We start from the raw sequence: 20,726 nt of genomic DNA on the forward strand, positions 1-20,726 counted from the left end.
CACAATGCATTGCGATCTTTTTTAATAACACACAAGAAAATCCCCCAATTAAAAAGGCTAATGTCTAAAGCTTCCCCACCTCTCTATAGGGGTATTTTAGTAGTTTCCTATCCATCTTGGTTGTCGTGCCAATCCTAGAAATGCAAATATTTTGGGACAGGGGAGTACATCACTGTAGGGTTAGTGGTTGAAGGATCTTGCTACGAGCAATCAAACGGTAAATTAGTTTAAATCCCAGCTGTGCATGTAGTGGTTGCTGGATCTTACCACGAGCAATCAAAATAGTACCATGTTTCAATTATATTGATGCAACAAATTACTTTAAATCCCAGGTGCATATATAGTGGTTGCAGGATCTTACCATGAGGCATGAGCAATCAAATAGTACCATGTTTCAATTATGAATTTATGATGCAATAAATTAGCTAAAATGATAGAAAACCAATCTTTCTATCTAGTATGCATTAGTTGGAAAACCAATGCGCATCTTGAACATTTTAATTCCAAAATAACAGTATATTTTTTTCAATACCACAAACTCATCGATGAATTAAGAAAGCTAGTCCATCTAGCAATTGCAATTCGCGCATTTTGTTAAAAAATAAATAAAAAGGGTTACATTTCTTAAAAAAAAACAAGCGGCACAACGAATTGTGACACATCAGCCGGGGGAACAAGGAATGTACCCGCGGGAATTTTTGGCCCCCAATCTCTCCGCTTTGCCAACCAACCATGCACGGGTCTCGAACATCCCTTATCGGATCCACTCCGCCCTCCCGTCTTCAGTCCGATTCCCCAGCCTCCTCCTCCACCAGTCCGGAATCCGGATCGCCTTCTCCCACCGATCCGTCCGGGCACCGGCATGGCTGCGCCCCCGCCGAAGGCGCCGGCGCCGAGCGCTTCTTCGGCAGCCTAGCGTTTGTTTGCCTCCGAGGATTTCCGCCGGTCGCGTTACCAGATCTTGTGTGGGCCGTCCGTCGAGGATCCCGCTCGCCGAGCCGCCGCCGCCGCCGCTAGTATGAGCTCCGACGGGCGCCTCCGCCGCGCGCTGGTCGCGTTCGGCGGCGGAGGGGACGTGTGGAGCCTCGTGGACGCGGCGCTCGCCGCCGCCGCGCGGGACAGCCCCGCCGAGCTGCGCGCGCGCCGCGACGGCATCGTCCAGCGCCTCTACGCAGGGGCAGCCCGCTGCCGCAGCTGCGACGCCAACGCTCACCCGCCGCCTGCTCAGCCGAATGGTGCCGTCGCTGCTGCTGCTCCTGCGGCGGCGGCGGCGGCTTCTCCAGCCTCGCCTGACGAGGAGGTCGACGTGGACGGCCTCGACGACGTCGACGGCGAGGCTGATGACGGCGCCGGCGTGGAGAGCAAGATCCTGGCGATCAGGGATTTCCTGGAGGACCCCGACCAGGTCCTCAAATATCCCATCTTTACCGCTTTGATTGACAGTACTGCAATTTTGCTGACAAAAGGGGAGAAAAGGCTCACTGCTTCATTGCAATCTGTACCTCTGTCGCGTGGTCTCCTCACAGTCGGAGGACGAGATGGTGAGCCTGCTGCAGAATCTAGCAGACATGGACATCACCTACAAGGCTCTTCAGGTCAAACTTGCTTTTAGCTTCGCTTTTTGTTGGTCGTGTTTAAGGAAAGATTGGTTCGGATGCTTTCTGAGGCAGCAGCTCAACGTGGTGAAAAGTTTGCGATTCTGTTTTTGCAGGACACGGACATCGGCCGCCATGTGAATGGCCTGCGTAAGCACCCATCCAGTGAGGTCCGGCAACTGGTGAAGCTGCTCGTCAGGTGATGAACCAGCTGGCTGCTGTTAAAGCTGATGTTCTATTGGATCGATGAGACATAACTGTCTTCTGATAATCTGATTGTGGATTTGTCTTTGTCTTTGTCTTTGGTTGTGAAGGAAGTGGAAGGAGATAGTGGATGATTGGGTGAGGCTGCACAACTCAAGTGCTGATGGTGGTGGCTCGATCATAAGTATGGTGCTGTACAGAATTTTGAACTTGTCTAATGCATTGTGTTTAGCTCCAAAGCTTTTGGAATTACTTTGTGTTTGGTGATAATTTTGATACCTTTAATTCATGGTGGCAGGCGATGGTGACTCACCTGATAAAGTCCAACCCAAGTACCAGTCAAATACTCATGTAACCATTCTTTCTCGCTCCAATATGGGCCGATCCTCTGTTTCTTGTGTATAGTATTGCAAATAAAATAGCTGTGTCACACCAGATTTAGTAAATCCATTTTTTTTTCTTAGAGGTTTGACCTGAGAACAGTATCGTGCTAAAGGTGTGTAATTCAATTTCCCTTTCTAAAATCCATTCTGTAAACAAAAAACAGCATATCAAACAAACATCTACTCCCTAAGTGTCATATTTTGCAGCACACGTCTTAGTAGCAACTAAAAAGGCTAACAAAACATTTAAATGCTTCGTATCAATCTTCTTATACCTTTAAATTCTTTTGCTTGTCTCAATGGCATTCTTGCCAACAGAAATCATTTTATTTTGTTGCTATTGTGCAGTTGCAGGCTTCAGACTTCAAGTATTCCCCCAGCCCACAAAGGCATAGTGAGTTCCCATATCCATCCCCTAAAGAGGTTAAGTATAGCTCGTACTGATGTACTGATGGTCCCTATTTTGGACCTTAGATGTTTTGAGCTCAGAGAGGTCTGGCAATCATAATTTGGTGGAGTCAACAATGGAGAAGTGTAGAACGAGCCCTGCTCCTGCATACCATAACGCCAAGCAGAACAACAGCAACAACTATTCTACTGTTTCATCATCAGCACCAGCTGTAAGTCTTTGACCATACAGTCCTCTCTGATTTTTCTTAGAGCTGTACTTGCTTGTCATTGCATAGGGACTATGCGCTTGGTTTTGTTTAGTGCACAACAAAAAGGCTTGAAAATAAGTTCAGTCCTCCCTAGAAAAGAAAAGAGGAAATAAGGTCATTACTCTAGCAGCATGGAGTTGTCATCTGTTCACTAGCCTCACTATACACCACTCACTGCACATTGATGTTATCATGCAAAGTAGTGAAAAAGGCCCTTATCATAATTAGGCTTTAACTTTTCTTAGACTTTTGACTTTGCTCTGCTCACGTTTAGCATAACAGCGCCTATTCTTTCATGTGATGTTCATAATTACACTCCGCAGAGAGCGATGAGGGAGCAAAAGAACACTCTTTTGGATGCTGAGAAGCTACATTCAGCCAGGAAGAGGCTTCAGGAAAACTACCAGGAAGCGCAAAATGGTAAAATTTCAATGGCATGCTCTGTATAGCTACCATTGACTTAGAGCCTTATACGAAGTTAAATAACATCTCACTACGTATAATCCTTGGTCTGATTTCCCGTTGAACTTGTCAAATAATGTGCTAAGCTGTCAGGATAACAATGTGACAGTGAGGACCAAAAGAAGTGACATTGGTACCCATGTCTCTAACATCTTTTTCCCGCCCCCTTTCAGCGAAAAAGCAGAGGACAATACAAGTGATGGATATCCATGACATACCTAAACCGAAGAACAGGAACACCTTCATACGCAAGGGCGGTGGAGGCGGATTCCTGGCAAAACACCGGTGATCTGCCTAACCGCCATCGTGCCTATACCGGACTCGCATATTTATTTTGTACTAGCAAAAAAAAAAACGAAATATGAAAGCAAACTTTTGTTTCCCCAGTTTGATTTGTACTCCTGCAGTCCAGTCCACTGATATATAAGTCTATACTGCCTAGTCCATGAGGCTACGCTTGTACTTCTCTTAAGATTGGAGAACAGAAGGAAAACAAATTGTGTTATTTTTAATGACACCCACCTTCCTACCTGATACCAATCGATGGATAGCCCTATTGTTTCGTTTTGTTTTGCTTTGCTTTTTGTTTTTGTTTCTTTCTTCTCCTTGTTCTTTTTTGCATAGGACAGCAGGCTAAGAACAAGGTCGTGCAATGCAGAATGGGTGCGTGGACGTGTAGTCGAATCCAATCATGCACGTTGTTTGTCATTTTTTTCCTATATAAATAAATAAATAAATAACGAGTAGCACTAGCATGCATTAATTGGCACGAAGATGGTTGCAGTGGCAAGAGCTGAAGTTGTTTAGTCAAAAGTCAAAGCAGCTTTGCATCTCCCGTGGGCCGTGGCCTGGGGAAACTAGAGGCCACATGACATTCGTGTGTGCTGTCCTGTGCTACTCCTGTCCCCGTCGTGGGAAGTGGGGAGCCATGTCCTCGGCACTTCCAGACCAGAGTATTCTACACCTGTCAGTATGTTCGTTTGGCTGTGGCTTATCATAAATGATCGTAAATTTTTAGTTAAAATAGTATTTTTCTCTCACACAAACCAGCTAGTAGTACTTCTTCACAAACCAGCAACGATACGAACCAGCCAACCGAACAGGCTGTGTCGTCTTCATCCGTAACATTAAGATGCTGCCATGCTAGATTCGTCTGTCAGAATCTACGATCTCTGTTCTTTTCACGCACCGTCCTCGTCCTCTTCGACTAAACCACTTTGATATGATAGCAATTTTCGCCGCCACGCTAAGTGCAGAGGCAGCGAAAAACAGACACTAGGCAGTCGCACTTATAGGATGTTTAGGGAGCCTGAGTTTATGCCGTGGTGGGCATTGCCAAGTTATCTCGTGGGAATTCTCTGGCTCTTCCGATGCTTAATTACATAGACCATGTTCTCCGATGTTTCCAACTGTATGAACAAAAACAATAATAGTCAAACGTAAATTCATCGGAAACTCTAACACGCGACCGTCGGGACTTCGCGCGACGGTGCGACCACCCTCCCTGCGCGTCTCCTCTCTCTCCCCCTCTCCCTCCCGTGTGTCTCCCTCTCCCTCACGCGCCCGCGACGGCACCCGCGTCGAAAACGAAGAAGACGACGTTGGCGGTTAGGGTTCCGGCGACCTCGCCGGAGACGAAGAAGACGACAAGCTCACGCCTCGCCGGTCTCCCCCCTCTCCTTCCCAACTCCGGCGGGGATAGAAGGGCCCGGCCAGGGGGAGGCAGGCCAGCTAGGTAGTGGGGAAGGAGGCCGAGCGGCTTACGGGCCCTGGTGGAGGCCGGGCCAGGGAGGGGCGGGGGTCATCATGGTCAGAAGGGGAGAGGAAGAAGGCACCTGTGGCGGGGTGGTGGTCGGCGGCAGGGCGACGAGGAGGAGGATGGCCGAGGTTGAGGACGATGGCGGGCTACTCCACAGGTAGGGAGGGGCCGCGGAGGAGAGACGCAGGGAGGGAGAAAGCAGCGGTGCAGGAGGTGAGCGTGGTCCTAAGCGCGCGTTTAGTTTCAGGAAGTTGGAATTTGGGGCTACTGTAGCACTTTCGTTTTTATTTGGCAATTAGTGTTCAAACATGGACTAATTAGGCTCAAAACGTTCGTCTCGCAATTTCCCACCAAACTGTGCAATTAGTTTTTTTTCGTCTACATTTAATGCTCCATGCACGGGCCGCAAACATTCGATGTGATGGCTACTGTAGCACTTTTTGGAATTTTGGGTTGGAACTAAACAAGGGCTAAATTCATCTTGATGTAAATAAAATCTGGCATAAATCAGCAACAAGTTGAATGGACTAAGTTACTCCGGAGCAGAGCCTTCGTACCTCGCCAAGCTTATAAAAGGGTATGTATTCTGGGGGTCTTGATCATCAGTGAAAGTGAGTTGATGGATGCGCTGCGCACCCTCGAGCTTTTTCAACAGCCAGAGTCCAGAAATTGAAGTGAGTTGATGGATGCGCTGCGCACCCTCGAGCTTTTTCAACAGCCAGAGTCCAGAAATTGAACAAAGAATTTAAGTTGTACCAGTAACCCAAGTGAGGCCCTGATATTGACATATAAGTGTACATGTTCTTCAAATGTGGTTGCAATGCAGGTTCTGTTAAGAAGGGGGGCAATGCCCCCTCCCCACCCACAGTCACATCACCGCCACCATTCAAAAATCTCATGATTAATCAATAATAAAAATTATTGGCCTATTTGTATTATTACATGTCAAATAATATTTTAAAAATCTAGAAAAATTATAAGTATATGCAAACTATAGATGATAAAAAAATGTGTGATAGTTATTGAATAATTGATATTATAATATGCATGCTTATGTCCATGTGAAAAATCCTATATCATATATTTATACTCTATTTGATCTGCAAAATAAAGGAAAACAAGAACCTGGTACTAGTAGTTTGTTGAATAATTTGTATTAAACCACAACTAAGATTATATTTGATGATAAACAACACATGCCACATTCATGTAACACACCCATCTAAAGAAACATCTTATACTAACCATATATATCCTTGCCTAGTTCTTTATATTCCAATATGTACGGTCATTTCAAAAAGTAATATGTACGGTCACTTGGCCCTGTTCACTCTCGCTGAAAAGTCATGACTGAAAGTACTGCTCGCTGATTTGTTATGAGAGAAAAATATTGTTCCTTCGCTGAAACAGTATGGCTTAGGCTCATTAGACAAGCAAACAGGACCAACATTAGTAATGTTTCTCTACTCTATTTGTTCAAAAAGAAGTGCATATCTCACTTTTTTAGGAGTCAGCTAATATCAAATTTGACCAAATATATAAAAAGGTGCTAGTATTTATAATACCAAACAAGTATTATTAGATTAATTTGCAATATATATTTTTATAAACATATTTAGAGATTAAATGTTGATGCTATTTATATAAATCTAGTTAAATTTAAAATTAATTGACAAAATAGATATGATTGGATACTAGAATTTTACACTAGTTCAAATAAATTAAATTTACTCATATACATATGTTAAGTAACATATATGGCCCTTATTTATTTTCCACCCTAAAACTTTACACCCTATTTCATCGAATGTTTGGACAAATGCAGGAAGTATTACATTAGACTAAAAAATAAATAACTGCACATATTGCGACTACTTTGTGAGATGAATCTTTTAAGCCTAATTAGTCCATAATTTAACAATAAAGTGCTACAGTACACATGTGTTAATGACGAGTTAATTAGGCTTAATAAATTCGTCTCGCGGTTTACTGCCGGATTCTGTAATTTGTTTTTTATTAGTATCCGAACACCCTATGTAACACCCTTATCTAACACCCGATGTGACACCCCAAAACTTTACACTTTGGATCTAAACAAGGCTATGATATAGGTTCTTCCACTCATCGCCCTAAGGCCATGTTTGGTTGGGCTTTTGGCTTTGGCTTTTGGCCCCAAAAGCCAAAAGCCCAACCAAAGGGGCTGCTTTTGGAGGGTGCTTTTTCAGAAGCAGCTGCTTTTCCGTAGTTCATTTTTAAAAGCTGGTTTGACTCTGCTTTTGGCTTTTGGCTTTCTGCTTTTCGAAATTGGTGGAATAAAAAGCTCTTCCATAGTTGTTTCAAGAGAGATAAAGATAAAAGGTATATTTTATACTTGTTTAACCAAACAGCTTTCAGCTTTTCTACAGCTCACAGCCCACAGCAGCTTTTCCACAGCTCACAGCCCACAGCAGCTTTTTCCCACAGCCACAGCTCAACCAAACAGGGCCTAAGCTTTGAAGTGAGCAACTTCATGATGAAAGAAGGAAGAAGAAGATGGATGCACTATGCAAATTGGACGGTTTTGATGGCATCATCTATGATGTCAAGCAAACTAAGCAATGGTACCTTCCTTACAATTTCTTTGTCTCTATGGTACGTAGTTTTTTTTTCGCTTATGATGCGTATCCAACGGCAACGCAGATGGAAGCATATGCCAGGGCATATTTAACTTTCCCCTATATCCACCAGCACGGTCTCTTCATACACCAATGAAAAGAGATCAATAAGGAAAATTGTATTCGATGGCCTTACAAAGGGATTTGAGAGGGACAGATTGACAGAGGAGGCAACCAAAAACGGAGAGACATTGGGACGAACCGATAACATTTGTTTACCCTAATATGTTATCTGTATTCGGATGCGGCAGCTACGAGGCCAATGAATGAATGGGAAGATAATAAGGTTGAAGATGAGCTTAAGGTTAACTCTAGATTGTTTTTCTCTAAAAAGAGCACTTATAATATAGCATTTCCCTTAAATTTCACCTAAAATCTTGCTGACCATAAATCTTGAATTTGAATTTATATCTACACGTAAAATCATGCTCATGAAGAGAGAGGATACCTCTGCACCTCTCGTTGCCGGCCAGCTAAAACGGGATCACGGAGAAGCCGTTCCAAGCGTAACGTGCCTGATGTCTCAACTCCCGCGCAAACCGGCTTTCTCTCTCTAGCCACCACCTCACCGCCTCCTTCTCTTTCTCTCTCTTGCTCTGCATGCCTCTTCAGCCATCCGTGCGAACAAACAACCACTGGCCTCGCCATTGCTCATTCCTCCCCCATTCCACCCGGCCGGCCACCCACCGGAGATGGACAGCCGGAGCCAAGCGCCCTACAAGTCCAGCAGCTTCTCGCCGGCGACCACCCGCGACGACGGCGGCAGGACCCGGGAGGTCGACCGCAACTTCTCCCTGGGCGCCCTCCGCGACAAGAGGGACGTTCCGCACGGTGGCTCCAGGGAGCAGTCCATCAAGGAGGAGGACGAGCAAGAGGAGGGTGACCATGGGGCGCGAGGCGGCGGCGGCGGCGAGGGTCCGGGCTCGGGTGCAGGGGGAGGCGGCGAGCCGGACCTCGCCGCGCTGTCGGCGGAGGTCGACGTGTTCCTCGCGGGCAAGGACGAGGACGCGCCGGTGAGCGTCACGGAGGCGACGCTGGAGAGGTTCGCCTCCGCCGTCGAGCTTCTGGTCACCAGGTCCGAGGGCGTCGAGGACAAGTGGGCCGCGGAGGCCCGCGGCGAGCCGTCGGCGCTACTGGCCGCGATCACGCGCATCGCGGCGCTCTCGTCCGCGCTCGGCAAGAGCCCCGAGGGCGGCGGCAAGCACGCCGCCGCCGTGAACCGCGTCACCTCCGCGCTGCACTGGGCCATGGCGTTCCTCGAGGAAGAGTTCCACGGGCTGCTCGAGGACCCGCGCGTCCCCAAGACGGCCGGGGGAGAGCAGGGCGGCGCGCACGAGCCCGACCGTTGCGTCCTCGCGCCTCCGCCGGCGTCGGACTCCGGCGCCGGGAAGGATTCCGCGCCGCCGTACCCGGCGGAGACCGTGGACAGGCTCCGCGCCATGGCCGACGCCTTGGTGGCCGCCGGGTACGTGACGGAGTGCTCGCAGATGTTCCTGGTGGCGCGGCGGAACGCGTTCGACGCGACGCTGCAGGGGCTGGGCTACGAGAAGTCCAACATCGACGACGTGGTGAAGATGACGTGGGAGGCGCTGGAGGCGGTGATCGTGACGTGGACCAAGGCGTTCCGGCACGCCATCAACGTCGGCCTGTCCACGGAGCACGAACTGTGCACCCGCGTCTTCGCCGGCCGCCACGCCGCCGTGGGGCGCGGCATCTTCGCGGACCTGTCCCGCTGCGTGATGCTGCACATGCTCAGCTTCACGGAGGCCGTGGCCATGACCAAGCGCGCTGCGGAGAAGCTCTTCAAGGTGCTCGACATGTACGAGGCGGTCCGCGACGCGTCCCCGGTCATCGAGGCCTTCCTGTCCGCCGACGAGCCGGCGGCCGCCGAGCACCACAGCCATCACTCGGGGCTGGCGGAGCTCAAGTCCGAGATCGCCGCCGTGCGGTCCCGGCTCGGCGAGTCCGCCGCCGCCATCTTCCGCGAGCTGGAGAGCTCGATCCGCGCCGACGCCGGCAAGCAGCCGGTGCCCGGCGGCGCGGTGCACCCGCTGACCCGCTACGTGATGAACTACCTCAAGTACGCGTGCGAGTACAACAGCACGCTGGAGCAGGTGTTCCGCGAGCACCACCACGGCAATGGAGACGACAGCAACCCGTTCGCGGCGCAGCTGATGGAGGTGATGGAGCTGCTGCACGGCAACCTGGAGGCCAAGTCGCGGCTGTACAAGGACCCGTCGCTGAGCAGCATCTTCCTGATGAACAACGGGCGGTACATGCTGCAGAAGATCCGCGGGTCGCCGGAGACGAACGCGATGCTCGGCGAGGCGTGGGCGCGGAAGCAGTCGACCAACCTGCGGCAGTACCACAAGAACTACCAGCGGGAGGCGTGGAGCCGCGTGCTGGGGCTGCTCCGCGACGACGGCGTGCTGACGGTGAAGGGCCACGTGCAGAAGCCGGTGCTCAAGGAGCGGTTCAAGCAGTTCAACGCCACCATGGACGAGATCCACCGGACGCAGGGCGCGTGGGTGGTGAGCGACGAGCAGCTGCAGTCGGAGCTGCGCGTCTCCATCGCCGCCGTCGTCGTGCCGGCCTACCGCTCCTTCCTCGGTCGGTTCGTGCAGCACTTCAGCGCCGGGAGGCAGACGGAGAAGTACGTCAAGCTCAGCGCCGAGGACGTGGAGACCATCATCGACGAGCTCTTCGACGGTAACGCCACGTCCATGACCAGGAGGAGGACATGACAATAATAACAACACTATAGCTTGTTGCTTGACAGCACCACGTCCATTGGTCGGTCCAGCTAATCCATCCATTATCGATTTGAGCAAAGCAATGTATTGTTTTTTTTTCAGAAATACTATACAACACACATCTGTTTTATAAAAAAAACACATGAATTTTGTGTCCGTCCATCGCGCATTGCGATTCATGCTAGCGCCCCCTCCGCACACGGGCTGAGCTGTGGGCTACGGCGGCCTTTTTATTTTTTTTTTAATCACGGGAGTCGCGCCGTTTTGTATTCATTTCTCTCGAGGCTGGGAGGAGGGTGGGGAACCTGCACAGCGGATGGGGGGTGGAGGGTAATCTGCTGGCGATTTCTAGGGTTTGTGAATTTCTATTCAATTCTATCACTTTTGTTGTGTGAATCCAACCTTGTTATTGTGTTCTCCGTCTCGTATTCACACCCCTGTGATCTGTTGGCGATTTTTGTGCGACATTTTTGTGAACTGCCTCCAGAACCTGCTCAAGTAAGTGCCCCTCCCCACCTTGTCTTCCTCCCTCCCTCCCCCCTCGATTCGCTTCTGTTCGTCCTCCGGTTACGCGCTCGCCTGCCCCGCTCCGCTCATGGATTTTCCTCCAGGGAGCCTCCAATCGTGGGATCTAGGTCGATGAGGCGGCCCTCTCCACTTAATCTGGTGAGGCTTCGGACCTATCCATCCGTGTGTTTCTGTGGACATTCTGTTATGTTTTTTCTCAATCTGATTTCGTTGTCTCTGGGCGGTTAGGCGATGGTTCGCGGTGGCAGTCGCCGATCAAACACTGTCAAAACTGTAAGCCTTAGCGCCACCTCGTCATTTCTGATTTCATTTCGACAACGGAAATCTTATCCTCAGACTGAGGATAAGGTATCTCGATAGAGGCTGGCAGGCTACAATGGCTGAATCACCGGTTACTCTTCCTGTCAGTGCTAGTGTCGTTTCGTTACCTCGTTGACGACCCTCAGCTGTTGAATCATCGTGTTGTGGGTTGCCAGTTGCAGGCACCAGGGGCGTCCACTTCCGGTGCCGAGAGCAACGCCGTGGAGATGGGCACATCACTAACATGACGCAGGCTATGGGGGCAGGTAAAGAGAATGTCTGCTTCTGCGTGTGCTACTAAGAGAATGCCTGCTTCTGCGTGTGTTGCTTGTAGTGTTAGGCCTTGTTAGACGCTAACTGTCTTATCACATTTTGGCAAATTGATTGTTGACTTGATGAATTTATAGCTAGGAAATAAAATATTTCCTAGACTCCTACGTGTGTCACAATCAGAGTGTTGAGCTGTCAGTGTGATCAGACCACATGTGTAACAAACACTCACTCTCCATTCCAGTCTGACAGTTTCCTTTCCGTCTACTTCCTGGATTCGAACACATTTTGGCGATTATGAACAGTTGTTCCTGAATGTTTAACTTACCATGTCCAGTCTGCCAAAATCTGATCCTGCGATAGTGCTTCACATGTAATTTTGTTGCAATAACAATTGTGTTACCACTTCATGCTTCAACATTGTGCTTGCCATCTAACCCCTGTGATTGCATTACTCTTTTAGTAAGTTTGGTCTATTAACTTCTCTGATATGTGTTCCTTTTTTCCTTGTTACTATAGCGTTGACATATAGACATGAACTTGGAATGAACTACAATTTCATACCCCCAGACTTGATTGTAGGATCCTGCTTACAGGTGCTTGTCACATTCTTCTTTATACAGAAATATCGCTCCATAGTCCCTACCTCTGTCTGATTATCTGCATTCATGTGCAGAGCCCACTTGATGTTAATAAGCTTCAGAAGATTGGTGTAAAAACTGTATTCTGCTTGCAGCAAGATTCAGATCTTGAGTATCCCCACTAATATTTTGTAATGCATAATCAGCTACCTTTACCAATCTTTTGATTTGAAACCATCAATTTCATACGCCCTTTTAAGGGCTCAAATTTGCTAAACCAGACAGCTCGTAAAGTTAATCCCTTTATTTCAGCAACAAACACAACAAAACAGTCACCCAGTCTTTGTAGTTTTGTTATGAATTAATAGATGCTACCTCTGATTTGAACTGAGAAACTACCTGGGTTACTCCCTTTTCATGCTGACTATGTTAGATATCAATATTATAAAAATGAACTTCAGCCCTAGTAGTCTAATCTTTTATGTGTCTATGTTGGTCAATGCAGCACAAAACATCTTCTAAAAGTTTATTCGTATTTTAATAAAATGGTCTTTTGTTGTTTCCACTGCCATCTGATGCTTCCATTCCGTGAATATATCTTTCTTCCTTTACCATCCAACTTGTTCAGATATTTTGGAGTTGACATCGGTGCCATTCAAGATTATTCTCTTCAATTATAAGATATCATGCACTGCCGTGCTGAAATTAGGTACCCAAACCGTCGTTGTTTCTTTTTGGAAGTTTAGGGCCAAGAACTTTGTGGCATAAATCACGGGCCTTGTTTATATACAATTAAGCAAATCATTTTCACCATGGGGTAATGTCCATTAGTTAAGTTTATAAGCTGTATAGTCTCTTGAGGAAATAGTGGATCTGTATTTCCATCGAACGACACTTATATGCCGGTTGCCAGTTTGTTTTCCTAGCATTGATCTAAGTGCCCGCTTTTTTCCCCTATTGCCGTTATTCTGCATATTTAAACTGTTCCTATATTTAATCACAACGGGGATTTTGATGCTTTTGATTTGCGATTGAGGCTTCCTGCTGTGGTTAGCAAACTGCACAAGCTTATCAACTGTAATGGTGGTGTAACATATATACATTGTACTGCTGGACTTGGAAGAGCTCCTGCTGTTGCAGTAGGTTTACATAGCACTGTTTTTTTTTGTTTCCCAAGACAGCCTATTGTTTTACAGAGTCCATTTGTTTCTCTATAGATCCTTTTGCTGCACTAGGTTTACATTATTTTTTCATATATTGCTCATAACCAGGTTGAATGAAAGCAAACCTTTTGGAGAAAACCATGCTTATGTGCTTTAGAAAGAGTACTAAGTACCAATCCCCCAAGTTACAAAGTTATGCCTAGATAAAAAAAAGCATCCCATGACGCACTGACATCATAAATACAAATGCTACAGTCTGCAGCTTTGTAGCGCTTTAATAACCTCAAGATTTGACTGGGTCTAATTTCTTCCAAGTTATGTAACTTAATTAGAAAATAGTACTTAGGGGGACACATCATTGGCTATAATTTGTTATTGTCCACAACCTTGAGCATTGTTGTTTGATAGCTTTCTAAGTCCGAGCACTTTTTGTAAATTTCAGTTGGCTTATATGTTCTGGATTCTTGGGTACGGTCTCAACGGAGGACATCAGCTGTTGTAGGTAATTCATTGCAGTTGGTACAACCTTTTTTTTTTTGAATATTTCAGCAGTTCTGTTTGTTGGAAGAAAAGATAATATGCTGATTATCTGTGCATTGGAAAACTAACATCTAATGATTATCTGTTCTTAAATTCATTTTTCATTTTGTAGAGTAAACAGGCTTGCTTTCAGAAGTTGGAAGCCATTAAGTTGGCAACTGCTAACATTGTAAGTGAATATTGTACTAATTTCTCAGTAGTAGTTATGATGGAGAAGTGGATACAGATCAAGGCGAGTCAAAGATTTTTCTACTAAGCGATGACTGTCTTATTATTTAGCTGATAGGATTATCCAAAAACACAATCACTTTGAAGTGGGAAGACGATGGTTGTTCCTCTGTTGAAATTTCTGGGCTCGACATTGGCTAGGGCCAGGTATGTTTTTCCTTCAATTGAGCGTTTAAAGATTTCCCTTTCGAACGTGACTAGGATTAGGGCATTTATTGAAGTTGCATAATAAATTAGATGCTACTACCTGTCTACCTCTGCCATATTTATATGACGTTCCGACAAAGCAGTCTTTGTTAACTGAACTGGCCCCTGCGGTGGGGATGTCATATATATTGGATTGGAGGGAGCACATATATATAGATTCTGTATGAGGCTTAGTGGATTAAACTGGCAATATATATGTCCCTATGTGGTTGCTTTGCGGATGAAACTAGGCCATTCATCTGGGTTTTAGCATGCTAGCTCAGACATTGTCTCAAACAGGAAGGCCGTTATCCTGGTTAACTCTTAATGTTGGCAATGATTGTAAGCAGCATAATTTTAATGCAGCTGTCAAATTGTCAATAACGCAGTAGGTTACTTTAAACTAGTTTTGGGATATTATTTGTTTTGTCGTATGCACTCGACAGTTAACGTTTTGTACCTTCATACTACAATAAAAGGCTCTCACAAATTCTCATGTTTAATATCAATTATGGAAAAAATGATATGTATACAGTACTATCTGCTCCATTTTGCACAACTTGTGTCTTACAATCTGCTTTAGATAGATATGCCTAAATCAAAATTACAAATATGATTTCCCCTCACATGATTATGCCTTCATTGTTATGCAGTTCATAATGTAGAAGCATCATTTTTTGATTGCACATTTATTAGTAGTAAATTGCACACTTCAACTACTGCAATTATGGTGTGTAACATGTGCAATATCTGGTCTTTATAAATAACTTTGTCACTATTTTAGTTAACTTAGAGCATGCAATTGTTCTTGCTTTAGGGCATCGATATTCTTCTGGATGGGCTATTTGGGACTAGAAATGGGTCTTTTGTTTCAGTGTAAGCACTAGACAATGCATTTTTAAGGAGTGCATCTCATTTCTATTTTAATACAAGTGTTCTCTTTAAGGAATAGATCTAATTTAGCTTGAGAATTAGTGTGTGTGTTTGTCTTTAGAATGCATTTGGGAAACTGGGTGGGTAAAAACTTTGTAGTGGTGCCAAAATGCTAATCTGAGGCCCAACATATATTTCCACATTTTTAATTTGAACATTCTCCAGCTAATCTGAATGCACGATAATTAGTTTGGGTCTGATGTTGCGGTTGCAGCTTCAGTGTAAGAACCAACCATTTTCCTGTTCCTACACTTATTGAAAGTCATGAGTTTACTTTATTACTGTCTAGGTTGTCTATATACTGGATCAAGTTTGTACACTAGAAAATGAGATGGTTCTTCGTTTAAAGAAACAAGGGCTTGTCTGTCTATGTAAGTGTATTTTTATTTTAATAATTCTTTCATTTTTAGCATATGTTAGGATTGTATATTCTCTCTGCTGGGCTAAGTTCATCGTACCAATTATTGTGTATCTTATAGGCTGCTGATAGCATGTTGATGAAGAAATCTGCTGCAATCATGCTTAGTGGAAAGAAGCCTGTCTAGGTCGTGGTTACTTTGGTTGGCTTTGAAGATGTGTTTGAAAATTATAAGAAATCAATATAGAATGCAGTTGCGGACCAGCCAGTTAGTGTTCCCGTTGAGGCTGGTGGCCGTCAGTTCCATCTATACAAATTGATAAATAAACCTGTTGTAGTTAGCAGCCAATATTTCGACACAACAAGTTTATCTATTGTTCTTAACTTGTGTTTGATTTTTATTAGGGTGTGTTCAGTGGAACTTTGCACCATAAACCTTGACCATGGTGAGCAATTTGATTTCCTTTTGCCCTGCAGCTTCTAATGTACCATACATTCATTTTTCTTTGGCCTATGCTATGATCGCAGAACTGTAGTGAAGCGGTGCTTACTACTTTTGATCACACTTAGAAGTCTGGTTAAAAAAATATGATATTGTACTATGGGTTGTGCAAAGTTTTTAGGAACTATTTGCGCAAATAAAATACAAGGAAGAAGCTCAGTTGCCTGCAGTCTCTGTAGGGCCTCTTCAGGACACCTAAGACTGTTGCAAAATTTCAGGTGAGGTTATTGTTTTTTGAGTTGACATATGAAGTTGTTGAAGTTCATGGACCTCTTTGTCCATAGCTGTTGTAGTTCACTAGTGGTGTTGAAGTTGTTGTACTTTCTCAGTTAATTGTGATTTGTGCCTGCCCACACCAAATTTTTGTCCTTGTCCTTTCATAGAAAAAAAATCTATTGTGATTTATGCTAACACATCTTGAACTTTGTTAATTGTGATTTGTGCTAGCACACCCCTCTTATTTGTCATTGTCTTTTCATAGAAAAAATATCTCTTGTGATTTGTGCTAACACATCTTGAATTCTGTTAATTGTGATTTGTGCTAACTACATGCAGTAACAAAGGCATTTGTTTGTGGTTGTGGACTAGGATTTTCATGCCAGGGGTTAGCTGGCTGATAACTGAGTGTTACTGCATGTAGTTGCACTAGTATTGTTGACATCACTTCTCATGCAAAAGCTATTTGACTATGAATGACATTTTCTAGTTGATAGAGGATACGATCCTAAGTAGATTATAGGTGGCCATATTGACACATGATATTTAACTAAGCTCACAGGATATTTTCTTTTTTGGTTCTTGTGTGCTTGTAGAAGTGCTGGGTTAGCTACTTGATTTGGTTAGGGCAAAGTTAATCAAAGTGGGTAGGGAGGTGATCCAAATCAACTAATTTATTGGGTTTGTGAGTTATCCATCTAGAGTGCACAATATCAGAAGCTCTGTATGAGATAGATATCTGATGTCATTTTAGACTTAGGTGGTATCCTACATATTTTGATACTTCTTTTGTTTGTATTCTCTAAATTCAGCATTAAGTCCATTCTGCTGCATCATAGATTTCATTAGAGGTCACTTCTGGACTGCGGTTTTGAAGTTATTATATAACTGTTCTCACAATGAAGTTGTTTACTTTCAGGATTCTGACACCACCAGGAACTCTACTATTCCCATCTCTAGAGGTTGTCTCAAAAGGTCCGCAGTGAGCCAAGCTGGAACGCCAAAGGCTCGTCCAACTGCCTTAAAATCAAGGGTGAGCCATTTGAACATAAGTTGTACTTTGGTTCTTTGGAGTGCAACTGTACAAGATTATCATAAGTAATATTTCTAACTACACCAGACAAAGTCAGTGAAATTCCACTTCATTTGAACATAAACTGTACTTTGGTTCTACTATGTTTATTGTGATTTGTACCTACCCAAACCAATTTTTTCTCCTTGTCATTTGTGTTGGGATGTGTGTGAGATTATGCTCATTCATAGTCACTTCTGTCCCTACAGCACACCACAGTCCATGACACTAGTTGTTTTTTTTTGTATTTGGGAGGAGGCTGGTGAGCACATACCATTGCTTGTGTCTTTGTGTGTATGTGTGTGGAGGAGGCACATGTGTGTCAGTGTTACTACGGTTTGCTTGCCTCTAAATCCTAATTGATGCACATTCTTTGCTTAAGCTGCAGTAGCCATCATGCCTAATTGAGCTCGGTCCCTCCACTAACAATGACATTGATGAAGATTATTGTTTTACCCTGTACTACTTGTGTATAGCCTCATCCTCCTGTAGTTTTGGATAGTTGGGCTGTCTTGGGCTGTCTTTGTGGCTGTTGTAGTGGAATAGTAGGAGCTCACATCTTTTAATTGTGTGTTACATATACACATACACTATACAAGAAAGCTGTGTTTAGTATCCATTTCTTGATTGCACATTTATAAGTAATAAATTGCACACTTAAAATACTGCAATTATGGTGTTTAACATGTGCAATATCCAGTCTTTATATATAACTTTGGCACCATTTTGTATGGGAGGCGTGCGTCGCAGCTGCTGTCTTAATCTAAGTTTTTTTTGTTTGAAGTCAATATGCTGGTGCTCTGTCATTGATTATATCACAGGTTTGCTGTCTGTTTCTTTGTGATGTCCTTCTTTCACTATCTCTTTGGTAATAATATGATGTTGAACTTACTATAGGGTCTTATGGAAGAATTTCTGGAGTTAGGATCACATATGAATATATGGTGTACAATAGGTATGAGTCCTTGCCTTTTTATCTTACTTGAAATGTACTTTCAGTAGTGCAATAGTTATGTAATGTTTTATAAGGGCCCAAGCTTACTTGTCTTAGACCAGTAAAGACACGATGGTTGCTAAAATACTGAATATTCTTCATTCCGTGCATATGGTTAGTTCAGCTGTGACAGCTAAATGCATAGATATTCAGTTTAGGGTGTTGATAGCTACCAACTTTGAAGCATTTTGTTCTGTACTTGGACCTGCTTCTTAAACTATGCATCTGTGAACTGATTATCTTGCAGGATGTGTGGCGCTTCTTCTCTTCAGTGCTGCTGCCTGATGGAATATCACCCTTGTGATGCTTGAAGAGACTATTTTCAACAATGAAAGGACATATCATCCTGGGTCTGAAGGGACAAGGTACATGAGACGTGTACCAGGGAGCTTCTAACTAGACATGTTCTGTAAAAATCCATTGTTTTAGAGGCAGGCAACAAACGTGTGCCACCTTGTGCTAAAACACATAGTTTCTTCTCTGTTGGAAATCATGTGTTATGCAAGCAACCAACAACCATGCGCTAGCTTATGCTAAAACACATGGTTTCTTCTTTGTTTGAAATCATGTGTTATGCAAGCAACCAACGACCATATGCTAGCTTGTACTGAAACACATGGTTGTTGGGTAGACATACTCTTTTTTTTTCCTCTTCAAAAATCTTCTTTTTATTTGTCTTCTTCTTCTGCTAATTAAAAATGTTACTGTACTAATTTGGTCCAACAGTTGATCGATGTACTAAGAATTGTACTTACTACACTACTTCTCTCAGGAGTCAGGGCAGCTAGATGACCGTTTCTGTAATTCGTACCCATCCCATTCCCATGTATTGCCTGATGACATTTTAAACCTGTTCTTCCAAATGTAATGTTGCAGTCATTGCAGCTAGATGAATTCAGTTCAGACGAAATCACATCAGAAATCTATCGATAAATAAACAACTAATGTCTACGTCCAATCCAAATCTTTTATTCAGGTTCACTGATTTGATCTCTGTTCTTCAGCCTGAACCTCAACCGAGTTTGGGGTAGACCTTGACGTCCCTCCACCACGACTCCATGTAGTGCGAGGGGTCCGTCTGCGTGTACACCCCAAACTTGAAGTAGTGGCGGTACCCGCCATGTCCCGCGACGGCGAGCCGCTCCTCGCCGTCGACGAACACGGTGAGCGCCCCCGCGCCGACGTCGTGCACCACGTTGAGCCGGAACCAGCGGTCGTAGATGGAATCGTCGACGATGCGCGCCTCGTCGTGGTAGTACATGAGCCGGCCGCCGTACACGTGCAACATCAGCGTCGTGTTCCGCCCCGACGCGCCGAACACCTGCATCACCGACACACCGGAGGTCCCCGCCGGCACGTACCCGTAGCCCTCGAACTGCCACACCCCCGTTGTGTACCTCACCTGCACGTAGCAACGACAAACCAAAAACAAATTGAAACGATTAGCAACGACGACAGCTCACTACTAGTAATCATAGGACAGGATTAGCAACATGATTAGCGTTGATCGTGAAGATTAGTGATGCTGCTGGCTTAGATTAATTAGTATATACGTTTAAGAGGATCTCGGAGCGCGGCTTGGTGGGGCTGCCGGGGCTCAAGGGCTTGTCGGTGCAGTACACCCACATCCGCCGCACGCCGTCGCGGAACTCGTACCGCTGCTCCGGCGGCAGGTCGTACGGGTGGTGCAGCTTGAACCGGTCCTCGGTGAGGTTGACAGCGATGAAGCCCAGGGTCGGGTCAACGCCGGCAGAGCACTGACCGCACCACGAGACCAAGACGATGAACAGGAGCAGGAGAGGCCATGGCAGGGAGGAAGCAGGAGCCATTTGCTCGATCGTGTGGATGGGCTTTCTTCTCGAGTTCACTTCACTGACACAAATTCTGATGAACAGGTTTGCTGCATATATAAGATGCTGCTATGCTGGTTTGTGTGAACAGGCCGTTTCCTTAGATAATTCCTTTGAACGGCCGGCTTCGAAGTTAATGAACTATTGGTCAGCAAAAGTAATTAACGCTGACGCCACTGTCTTGCCGTGGCTGTTTCTGAATATTCAGAGTTAGCCTGCAAAGATATTTGTCAGTTCACCTGCAGCCTGTAAATGTTTTTGTTGTTTGGCTCGGAAGACTGGAACTCCAAAGATTATGCAATTTCGGAATATATATTTAGGAAAGGAGCCCGAGAAACATGCAAGATGTCTTTGGTCACTGGATTGTCTTGGGGGAAAAGAATTATTATGTCAAGTTGTTTATGTTTACTACTCCTTCCGTTCTAAATTATAAATCACTTTGACTTTTTTGGTACATCTATTTTACTATGCATCTAGATATATGTCTAGATATATAGCAAAATGGATGAACAAAAAATGTCAAAGCGACTTATAAT

At 45.0% G+C, this 20,726-nt stretch overlaps 4 protein-coding genes across 4 annotated transcripts; 3 read left to right on the forward strand and 1 right to left on the reverse strand.

Moving 5' to 3' along the window:
* The first annotated feature begins 712 nt into the window (after positions 1 to 712).
* On the forward strand, positions 713 to 3,843 carry LOC136504677 (probable mediator of RNA polymerase II transcription subunit 26c). The gene is made up of 9 exons (XM_066499648.1): positions 713 to 1,405; positions 1,527 to 1,595; positions 1,712 to 1,794; positions 1,910 to 1,983; positions 2,098 to 2,150; positions 2,531 to 2,576; positions 2,657 to 2,802; positions 3,165 to 3,261; positions 3,477 to 3,843. Exons 1-9 carry the CDS (start codon positions 1,019 to 1,021, stop codon positions 3,590 to 3,592), a joined length of 1,071 nt encoding a protein of 356 aa, XP_066355745.1. The 5' UTR covers positions 713 to 1,018; the 3' UTR covers positions 3,593 to 3,843.
* Positions 3,844 to 8,272: 4,429 nt separating this feature from the next.
* Positions 8,273 to 10,721, forward strand: LOC136505982 (exocyst complex component EXO70C1-like). Its single transcript, XM_066501108.1, has one exon. It carries the CDS (start codon positions 8,409 to 8,411, stop codon positions 10,458 to 10,460), a length of 2,052 nt encoding a protein of 683 aa, XP_066357205.1. The 5' UTR covers positions 8,273 to 8,408; the 3' UTR covers positions 10,461 to 10,721.
* An 815-nt stretch (positions 10,722 to 11,536) lies between these two features.
* LOC136505983 (phosphoglucan phosphatase DSP4, chloroplastic-like) lies at positions 11,537 to 19,044 on the forward strand. Its single transcript, XM_066501109.1, has 12 exons — positions 11,537 to 11,563; positions 12,087 to 12,163; positions 12,244 to 12,320; positions 12,777 to 12,857; positions 13,754 to 13,813; positions 13,964 to 14,020; positions 14,131 to 14,226; positions 15,488 to 15,569; positions 15,678 to 16,276; positions 17,194 to 17,307; positions 18,244 to 18,301; positions 18,588 to 19,044. The coding sequence occupies exons 1-4, from the start codon at positions 11,542 to 11,544 to the stop codon at positions 12,826 to 12,828; spliced, it is 228 nt and encodes a 75-aa protein (XP_066357206.1). The 5' UTR covers positions 11,537 to 11,541; the 3' UTR covers positions 12,829 to 12,857; positions 13,754 to 13,813; positions 13,964 to 14,020; positions 14,131 to 14,226; positions 15,488 to 15,569; positions 15,678 to 16,276; positions 17,194 to 17,307; positions 18,244 to 18,301; positions 18,588 to 19,044.
* A 308-nt stretch (positions 19,045 to 19,352) lies between these two features.
* LOC136503139 (citrate-binding protein-like) lies at positions 19,353 to 20,169 on the reverse strand. The gene is made up of 2 exons (XM_066498315.1): positions 19,894 to 20,169; positions 19,353 to 19,742 (listed from the first exon to the last, which is right to left on the reverse strand). Exons 1-2 carry the CDS (start codon positions 20,167 to 20,169, stop codon positions 19,353 to 19,355), a joined length of 666 nt encoding a protein of 221 aa, XP_066354412.1.
* Positions 20,170 to 20,726: the final 557 nt, after the last annotated feature.

The sequence above is a fragment of the Miscanthus floridulus genome, chromosome 14 (assembly GCF_019320115.1).
Source record: "Miscanthus floridulus cultivar M001 chromosome 14, ASM1932011v1, whole genome shotgun sequence".
NCBI lineage: Eukaryota > Viridiplantae > Streptophyta > Magnoliopsida > Poales > Poaceae > Miscanthus > Miscanthus floridulus.